Source organism: Morone saxatilis, unplaced genomic scaffold (genome assembly GCF_004916995.1).
Source record: "Morone saxatilis isolate NCDOM2014 unplaced genomic scaffold, NCSU_SB_2.0 Contig5, whole genome shotgun sequence".
NCBI classification, from domain to species: Eukaryota; Metazoa; Chordata; class Actinopteri; family Moronidae; genus Morone; species Morone saxatilis.
The window spans coordinates 4,021,115-4,031,402 of NW_023340095.1; the positions used below are offsets into that span (position 1 = coordinate 4,021,115).

The window sequence follows — 10,288 nt, forward strand, 5'->3', positions numbered from 1 at the left end:
CCAGTAAATTCATCATCTCCTCATTTTTATCTCTCCTTTAACAGCGAGTCTCAAGGAGGAGAGGGGTCGGGGTGCCTGAGAGAGTGTGTGTGTGTGCAGTGTGCCTGTAGTGAAATATGGCCCTCCTGTCAGTCTGACCCAATCAGGAATGAGACGTCATTCTCCTTTCTTCATGCTCCACACACCGCAGACAGAAAGATTGAGATATGGCAGCTGATAGGTGTTTGGGCGTGAGCCATTTATATATGTATATAGCTGAGGGGGGAGAATGCAAGGAGCTAAATGAAGATAGAAAACAAAGGTGAGCCCAATGGTATTCAGATGAAGCCCTTCATAAAATATTTGGCCTCCTCCTCCACAGTTTGTGCCTATATTATACTTTATGCAAATGCTTGGAGTCTTATGTTCAGTAATTGTTTTTTTTTGTCATGGGAGACCTGAGAAAAGCAGCCTGCAATGTAATTTTTCCCTTGCATAATGAGAAAAAAAACCCAATTACTGACTGTAAATTCATACTTGAATCTTAAACAGAGCCGTGGGAAGAGGCTTCAGGTTGGAGGGGCATTTTCTGCATGCAATAATACAACATAGGCTACTATGATATAAATGCATTATTATGTACAGCACACAAAACATATCTAAATATGTACAGTATTTAACAGCACAAATACATTACGTTATTTAAACCTCTAACTCTGTGACATGGCGCAGACATCGGGTGCATGTGCGCGCACACACACACACGTCATCGTCAGCAAATTCATTGAAGCTAGAAGAAACTACAATTACTGGCCTGTGGTTGTATGCCCTGCCAATCAACAGTTTACATCCATGTCTGTCTGTCTCACATAATACATATAATGTCCTTAGTTGGAGTTGGGGCTACACTTATTTCTTGGATGAAAAAACTTCCCACAATTTAATTGAGTTCATCCAGTTAGCTATTTGGAGTGTAGATATACACCCATCAGTCATCTGAGAACCTTGTGGGGAGTGAGGGCTCGTGGGGTATATAGCACCACAAAAAAACAAAAAACAAAAACATAAATAGCATGTAAAAAAAACAAAGAAAGATAAAACAAAAGGGAGGGATAAATTAAAAGAGACACGACAGATGAGAAAAACAAACAAGGATATCTATAAAAAGGCTTGCCTGTAGAGGTGGGTTTTGAGCAGCCGCTTAAAACTGTCCACAGATTCAGTGAATCTGAGTGAATGGGGAAGACTATTCCACAATGTTGGGGCTAAAACAGCGGCCACTTTAGAGTTTACAGGGTTAGAACGTGGAGACAGATAGAAAGGCAGAGATTTGGAGGGAGCGGATGTGGCCAGATGAGTGGGAGTGGGGAAGCAAGGAGAAAATGTAACTGGGGGCAAGGTCATGAAGTGCCTTATATGTAATCAGTAAGATCTTATAATTGATTCTGAATTTTACAGTTTTAAGGCCCATTACATCAGTGGCTAGATTATTATGCTAGTTTTAAGAATTCTAGCAAAAAACTTGATTATATTTGAGAATATTTGGCTTCTTTCTAGAAGGGCTGTTTTTGCTGTGTATATTGGAGAAATACAGGTTGTCGGAGCATTGTGAGCTTATCTCATGTCAACTTGAGTTACCTTCTTAGACTCTACAAAGTGAGTGGCAACTCCAGCTCTCTGCACGTCACGTCCCTTGAGACGGAAGCCCGTCAAGGCCAGAAACAGTCCCAACTTCCCCCGGAGCCTTGGCAGAAAATAGCCACCTCCCACATCAGGGAAAAGCCCTGTCAAAACAGAACATAACACTAGGCACATTCTTGTACAGTTTCAATACACAAGCACTTCATGACGCAACTGAACTGCCACTGTTGACCCTGTCCAAATACCCAACAATAAAACACAGAATGAGATTATAGACTGACAATACTGGAGTTTTGAGGCTGATACTGGGATCTTTATTTGAGAGTGTACAGTAAAGATACAGCAGCTGCTAATGTAAACAAAAACTCTTGATACAGATCCCTTTAAATGATTGTGACCAATATACATACTAACTGGGACATTTTATATTTTTAAATCCAGAATGAAAACTCTTGTTATTCTCAAGCGCTTTTACCTAAATGTTTCTAAAAAGTCGTATTATAATGCTTTTACTTTTCTCATTTATTTATTTTTATTCTTTTATCTTATTTTTTATCTAATTTTTATACAGATCTATTCCTTTTTAGTATAATTCTAGTTCTATCTTTGATTTGTGGAGTTTGTCTTCAAATTGTTTGTTTTTTTATCTTTGAATTGTGTTCTTTTATCTTTGAAGGGTATTGCTTTTAACTACACTGTACAGCACGTTGAATATACCTCGTGTATAGAAAGTGTTTTACAAATAAACCTGCCTTGCCTTGTCAGTGTTCTCTTGGTAAAACTGTTTACAAATTACATCAAAACTAGTTTGGCATATCTCTATTGCTATTTCTGATAAGTCTATAAAAAGCCAGTATCAGCAGATATATCTGACTGGGCAATTATTTGTGACCTCAACTAAACATGTGACCTCAACTAAACATGTGACCTCAACTAAACACTAACAAGGTTTCTCTAACATGAGGACAGAATGTATTATTAACCACCCCACAGATGACAAGTGACTAATTGTGTAAATGGTGGACGATGAAGCATCTGTTATATAATGGCAAGCACCACACATCAGCATCAACTTATGTTGTAATCAATTAGTATTTTTGCCTCAGAAACATCAAAAAACAATTGAAAAATTCACTGTTTCTTAAAGCCCAAGGGGATGTCATCAAACGTCATGGATTTTTCTGTCAGGAAAAACTGTCCCATACTCAAAGATATTCAGATTTTTATCACGTAAAACTGCATATTATCTAAATTATCTCATATTTGAGATGTTGGAACAATCAAATATGAAAGATACTTAATGACTGATTATGAAAACAGTTGCAGAATAATTTCTAATCAACTAATTGCTGCAGCTCAATATGTATTCAAAGCAGCGTACTGTAGCATTGTTTTGTAAAAGAAAAAAAAAAAGGATGAGGATTGTACTAGATACCTTATGAGTCCAACCATTAACAAAACAAATGGTTGCTGGCACACAACAAAAAGCTAAACATGCGGCTTACAAGCATTCGTGATTATGAAACATTTCGTCACAATCCACAGCCTCAATCTGTACAGAATTAATTCTGTATTTTCAACAACCTTTTCCATTTGATTTCAATGTTTCTAACAGGAAATGAGATTGCATTGGTCACAGTTGGTTTTCTGACAGCAAGGGTGAGGGGAGGGGGGGCAGGCAGTCAATGGGAGAGAGGCGGATTAGATGAGTTGACCTGATTCACGGCCGAAAATGTAATATCATAAATGCGGCAGATTATGGCTGTTGTTCAGAACGCGAGCAGGGCTGGGTTAAATCTGTTAATCCCGCCACAGAAGGGGTTAACCTTAATGCGGGTGAGGTGGGGGGAGTGTGTTTGTGTGTGAGAGGAAGGAGTCTGAAAGGAATGTGTGTAGTTTTATGAAGTAATTATACTAAACTTTAACTTTAAAGACGTTAACTGTTGCAGTTGTAGTCTTAATGGTTTCCTGTTTTACTAGAATCCTAATACACACTATTATATTCATCCTGAGGGAGTAACTATATTACTTTTAAAATAATGACAACAGAATACCTTTTATATTTTTGAGCAATGAGCCCAACACAACTGCTATTATTCTATATTTTTCTATATATAGAAACAAATAAACCCCATGAACAGGGTTTAAGAAATCCAGGACATTTTCCAGGAGACTGTTTTCACGCAGTTTATCCTACCAACAGTAAACAGCTTTATCCTTTAAGGCTAAACAGTAATGTTTGTGTTAAATACTGCTGGAACATGGTTTTATATATCTAATAATAATATTTCTGGTGAGTCATGATAATTTTGACACACATATGCACATCCCACTCGTCTCTGGCCCCGTCTTTGAAGAGCGATTACTGGAGTGTTGTAGGTAGTGGTGTGTGTGGGGGGCATTAATAAATCATATCCAAGGGAAAGGGAAGCCCTGATCACATTATGACATCCAGAGCGAGACAATAAACCATCCCTTTATCCTAGTTTTTATCCTCTTGATTGACTGTATTTACAATTGTACATCGTACAGTAGGGGCCGCTTCATGCTCATTTGCATCACAGCATTTCAATCTATTGTTGTGTAACATTTAGAAGGATCTATTGGCAAAAATGGAATATAATAATCATAGGTATATTTTCATTAGAGAATAATTAGCTGAATATAGGAATTGTTGTGTTTTCGTTACCTTAGATTGAGCTGTCTTTATTTACAGATGCTGTAGGTCGCCCTCCTTGTAGTGCGCCATGTTGAACCACCATGTTTATACAGTAGCCCAAAATGGACAAACCAAAAACTGGCTGTATATAGGTCAAGTCAAAATGTTCTCCATTACCTATTTTTTGGATTTTATTATCTCTACTCTGATTTTCTCATTCCCTATGAACTGCAGTGTTTTTTTTTTACTGCTACCTCTAGCCTTGGCGTGGCGAGGGTCTGTGACACATGGCGTCTACAGCTGCTTCTTTCCACTTGCCATCGATTATTCACCAGGAGGGTGTTACATACACACTAGACTCACAAGCTAGTCTCTAAAGGCTTCGCTCAATAAAGACTGAGGACTTCCTCTCAGCTTTTGTTGCTCAAACTGGGTGAAAAACAATTCCGAATTTAAAAAACCTGCATTGCAGAACCAACCCAAGATCTTTAGGGTGATGAAACGCGGAAGTAGTGTGATTGTAAGTACTGTCGTACTATATTGGAACATCTATGTTTTAAAGAGCTCTCTCTCTGTTACAAAGTGATTCGCTGTATCTCCAGTTTGTTTCACTACGGAGGACGATTGAGTATTGTATCAGATAAGGCGTGCCCTTGAACTAAGGGGCGTACATTTATTTGTCAAGGTGTTGAGATCTACGTTTGTCTGGTATCGCAAGACTACATACACATTACGTTAAAGGTTCTGCACCTAACTGTGCTTGAACCCGGCACCACCCAGTGGGAACAGCTTTCATATGAAGCTCTTTTCACACTTCTGCAACATCTATTATGTAAATGTGGAGGATGTTGTTGTGATGACTTTGCTACTCAGAGTAATTAGGGCACACCTGCATGCTTCCGACTTCATGTTTTAGCCACCCTGTTACTAATTAACGATTACACCGAACATCCAAACTAAATTATGACATACGTCAGCGAGTGGACACAACCCAGTTACAGCACACCAATTACTGTCTGTATATTGAATCTGCTGCTATTTTGGTTGATTAGACGCGTGCAGGTTTCTACAGGCCTTGTTAAATTGAAATATCCTCCTCACTTGATGCTCTGGGGACAAAGCTCCACCCAACTTTAATCTGAAAAGATATCTAACAGACCTTTCTCACAGCAGCCACTTTGACACAAAATAGTTAAACATTTAGTGTATCAGAGCCTTTCCAGGGAGCCAACATGCACAATAGCAACACCCTGATTCGGTTTGACCTGAATGGAACAGAATCTTAATTAGTATTGTTGGTGACACCTGTGTTTACCCTACTATTTCATATCAAAATGGCTGCTGTGAAAAGCATGTTATCAGCCAGAATTACTACCCGGGTTTCAAACCCAGTGAGGGGAAAAATGGCTTCATAAAAGAACAACATAAAAGACCTCTGGAAGCTTCTGCAGACGAATCAATCAACTAAAGGGCAAAAGCTGAACATTGAAGGTTGTAATTTAATATACTTAATAATACTTTGACTCAATTTAAAGGTCCAGCATGGATGATTTAGTGGCATCTCGACTCAACCGAGCACAAAGGAGAAACTACAGTTGCCACAAAACCCTCGAAAAAACACAACAAGCCCTATAGCCACTGTTTGTTTTGTCCATTCTGAGCTACTGTAGAAATGGCGGTCTCCGTAGAACAGGACCCACTCTCTTTGTACATAAAAAACATTTTTCATTTCTGCCAATAGATCCTCTGGACCTTTAACATGCAAATAAAATGTTACCTTAAAAAAGCCCGGCAAACAAACACAAGGGCTTTCACTGAGTAAGTTTCTGCTCAGGAATGCTGCTTATTACATGAGGTCACCAGACTTAATCTAACAATAAGAATTATAAGATTTAATTTGTCCTGCCAAGCTCAGGAGAGTCAGGGTGATGTATCTATCCACTCCCACACAGTCCTGGGAGGAGGCCTGATCAGCCAAATACATTTTTGCTGTATTTTAGACTTTTTCTGCCTGTATTTTTTGCACTTGAAGCTGAAGTATAATATTGGCATACTTTAGCGAAAAAGATTCTACAATGTGAGAGAAGTTACAGTAAACCCAGCACATAAGAGAAGCTCTTGAGAGGATCTGACCCCGGGATCAAGGCTAAAATAAGCATGTGGGGGTCTCCAAACAGCTGGGATCTCTGTGAAAATGCTGTGCCCTCAAGGAAATGGTGCAGTGTTTAGTCCAACTCTTTGATTGCAGAGGGGATGTGCTGATAATGATGGAGCAAAGGCCTGGCAGCCAAGTGCCTTTAGTAAAAACAAACAAAGTGTGATCACAACAGTTCTGAAGAGGAGTAGACTTCCTGTCGTCTTGCCAAAGTGACAAGTTTTAATGATTCTTGTTTTATTTATGAGCATTAGTAATGAGACTGAACATATTTTATGAGCTACTTCACCAGCAAGTACTGGGTGTACAAGACACACCCTAATAGACACACACACTAGTCCAGTACATCAATCCTATCATATAATCAATCCTCAGCCTGTGCAATTCAATTGCTGTCCCATTTCCTCCTACTCTTCCTTGTGGCCTCGCCTTTGAGAAAATCCAACACAACAGTCAGACCGCATCAACGAGAACCTCAGCCTTCTCTTTCTGCTACACTCATTTCCTCACCGCTGACAACATAATCTTCATCCTTTTTCTGCTCCAGACATCTGAGTCATATTTCACTGCACGGTAAAGCATCAGCTGAAGATTTATTGTGGAGTCCGAGCCCAGAAAGCTCCAGAATAAGCTTGGTGTGTGTGTGTGTGTGTGTTTGTGTGTGTGCGCGCGAGTGTTTGTGTATCAAATAGAGGATGACGTGAGTGTCCTTGGATGTTTGCAAGTATGAGGGGGTGAGTGCACGCAGTCAATTAATCAGAGTATGAGCAGATATGTATTAAAGCTGCAGAAAGAAACAAGAAACTTCTGCACAAAGTACTCAAAGCATTTCCTGCTTGTTACTTGATTCCAGCCCAAATTTAATAAAAATGATAATCGAAGCTGCTGGAGAACCACCTTAATATCCATTTACCATCTTTATGAAGTAAATGCACTGACTGGGTAGAGTCTGGTCAATTTACAGTCTCTTTCTGGCCACAAAACCAGCATGATTAATGCTTTGGTATCGTAGTTGTCTGCAAATAGTTAATATATGTTGATATTATAGGACTGTGATAAACCATTGGGATTTAAGTGACAACAAGCTAGTTTATGCCATAGTGTCAGCTGTAATTTGTTAGTTGTTAGAGATTTGTTACTAATCTCCTCAGCGCCTCAGGAGAAGGCCATCTGTCTACAAGAGTCAATTAGCTAAGAGCAAACTATAGCTTAGTACTCTGGCAAAGGCCATTTACACTCGAGGAACTGGAAGAGGAAAACACTAAGATAAGTGCTTGATGAAGTATAAAAATGTTATGTATCATGTTTCTGGTGGAATCGGATTATGCAAATTAAGTTTGCTTTCAAGAATCGTATAGTTCTTCTGAGCCCTTTCTGCTCCTGTTGTTGAATTTAAAATTAAAACCCACACAAAAACACTGGTCTTTTCCTGAGCCACAATTTGACAATAAAACAAAGTATATTTTGGATCCCATCTCTCTCCTCTGGATGATTTGTTTTATTTCTCATCCCCCTAAAAGGGTTGGACAAAATAAGTGTTCCTGTGGGAAAGCTGAAGCTGAGCTACAAATATATACAGGCCTGCTGATCTCTCATCATGACATGTTTCTGTGTCCTGTAGTCATGGCTTTATGCACATTTATTTAGTCATTATCAGTTTTTTCACAGGATATACAGTAGATCAGAGGAGCTGGGCCATAATGGTTTAAATAAATATCATGATGATAATCATAATCACCCATGTGAGACTGTAAAAATGTACAATGGTGCAATAAACCTTCAATTAATTCATTTTGTTATTTTTCATTAGGAATTATTAATTTGGACAGCAGAAATTGTGTAAAACAATAATCAATATATCAAGATGACAATTAAAGTCAATAAAATATCACATGATTTTGTGATATTTTGTCGCAAACACAAAGTTTTTTGCTTAGGAAGAGGCAAAGACCATCGAGTGCACATGCCTGCTTGATATTTTTAGCCACACTAGTGACTCCAGGGACGGCGATGCCACTTGGTCGATCCAACACTTTGGTATAGACTGCAATATCTCCACAAATACTGGGTTGCCATTACATTTTGTCCAGACATTAGTGGTCCCCAGAGAAAGAGGGCTACTTACTTTGACTTTGATGAAAATCACTTGCTGAATTTTTCATTTGTGACACCATTTCAGGTTCACGTTGAAATGTCTCAACTATTTGATGGATTTCCATTAGATATTCATGTTTCCAAAAACAGTTTGGTTTACGACTAAATACAGACAAAACTAACTACTTTGTCATCAGCCTCAGCTATACTTGAAGGTCCAGTGTGTAAGATTGAGGGGCATCTAGAGGTGAACCTCACCCTCCCTTCCAAGGGTGTAGGAGAAACTACGGTGCTTACACTTGACCCTGTCTAATAGAGCCAGTGTTTGGTTTGACCGTTGTGGGCTACTGTAGAAACATGGTGGCTCAAAATGACTGATTCCTGCACCCAGGCACCACCAATGTCCAGACCAGATTCTCTACACATAGAGTTTACATGAAAAAAATATGCGCTCTGAAGGGGTAGATGAGGCAGGGATGCGAAGCAAGCCCGTTGTTACAGTTGCCAGACGCCACCACTCAACAGGGCTGGAACCAGGTTTAAGCCTGTCTTTCAAAAACAAAAATGGTAGACGCTTCAAAGAATCAAGTTAATGCTAGAACAGATGATGTACTGTCCAATGAGGGAACACAATTGCCACTGCTAACGCTATTTTTTTTGTTATTGACACTACCTTCGATTTTATAGTGAATTTCTACATGTTTGGACCTGTTTTCTTCATATTGACCATTATCGAGTCACAAGCATGGCTGTACACTCTTGTTTTCCATGTAACCACACTGGTCATGTTAGAAGTTAAGGTCTCACACCCCAGGTTATTTATCCTATCATATGCAAATCACTTGTCTATCCCTCTGTTTATTTCCTTTCCCAGCTTCCCATGCAGATACAACTTGTGCCTATGAATGCATATGAATTGGATCCAGCTGGGTCTGCAACCGAAATCACTGCTCTTACATAATTAATGGTCCAAGATACCCGCGCACACTGATGTGGGCCAACTAGTGCCCTCCCCAACACTCCCTTGAGGAAGATGGGAGCCAGAGCAGCTGGACAGACTTACCAATGGCTGTCTCTGGCATGGCAAACAGCGTCTTTTCAGAGGCCACTCGAAACCGCCCGTGAACTGACAGCCCTACGCCCTGCAGGTGGAGGGGAAAAAAGAGAAAAATCAATGCTATGATGAAGAGAGGAGGAAGAAAAACCCAAGCTAAAGACCCCCTAAAGAAAATACACAGAAGGGGAAAACAGGGCATGGAGAGAACATTAATAACTGTCACCTCTACGGAGAGGCAGTGGGCGGAAGTTTGAGATGTAAAAACGCTGACTGAAAACAAAAAAAAGTAAACCAGGACGCATACGTATGTGTGTGCGTACACTCGTGGTTCCCAGCAGAGGAAAAGAGAGAGCGAGAGAGAAAGAAAGAAAGGTGAAGGCTAATGAGCAGCGTTAGCCAGAGGACATTTCATTGTCTGTGTGTTTGTGTGTGTCAGATCATAAGGTTACCATGGAAACAACATCCTCAACTAATATGCATATAATGGTGTAGATACACAGACAGGTGCACTGTAAATGGTAAATAGACCTTTCTAGTCTTTCGACAACTCAAAGTGCCTTTACACTACGTGCCACATTCACCCTTTCACACACATTCACGGAAACTAACTCATACACATTCACACAGCACAGCATCAGGAGCAATTCGGGGTTCAGTATCTTGCTCAAGGATACTTCGACATGTGGCGGGAGGAGCCAGGAAT

At 39.8% G+C, this 10,288-nt stretch overlaps 1 protein-coding gene across 2 annotated transcripts in view; it reads right to left on the bottom strand.

The window, feature by feature from the left end:
* Window positions 1-10,288, bottom strand: part of hibch (3-hydroxyisobutyryl-CoA hydrolase) — a 28,052-nt gene that overhangs the window by 6,419 nt on the left and 11,345 nt on the right. For both annotated transcript variants that reach the window (XM_035676398.1, XM_035676399.1), the window contains exons 7-8: window positions 9,592-9,670; window positions 1,618-1,763 (exon numbers count right to left, since the gene is read on the bottom strand). In XM_035676398.1, the coding sequence (XP_035532291.1) occupies window positions 1,618-1,763; window positions 9,592-9,670 (225 nt within the window). The remainder of the gene's footprint in view (window positions 1-1,617; window positions 1,764-9,591; window positions 9,671-10,288) is intronic.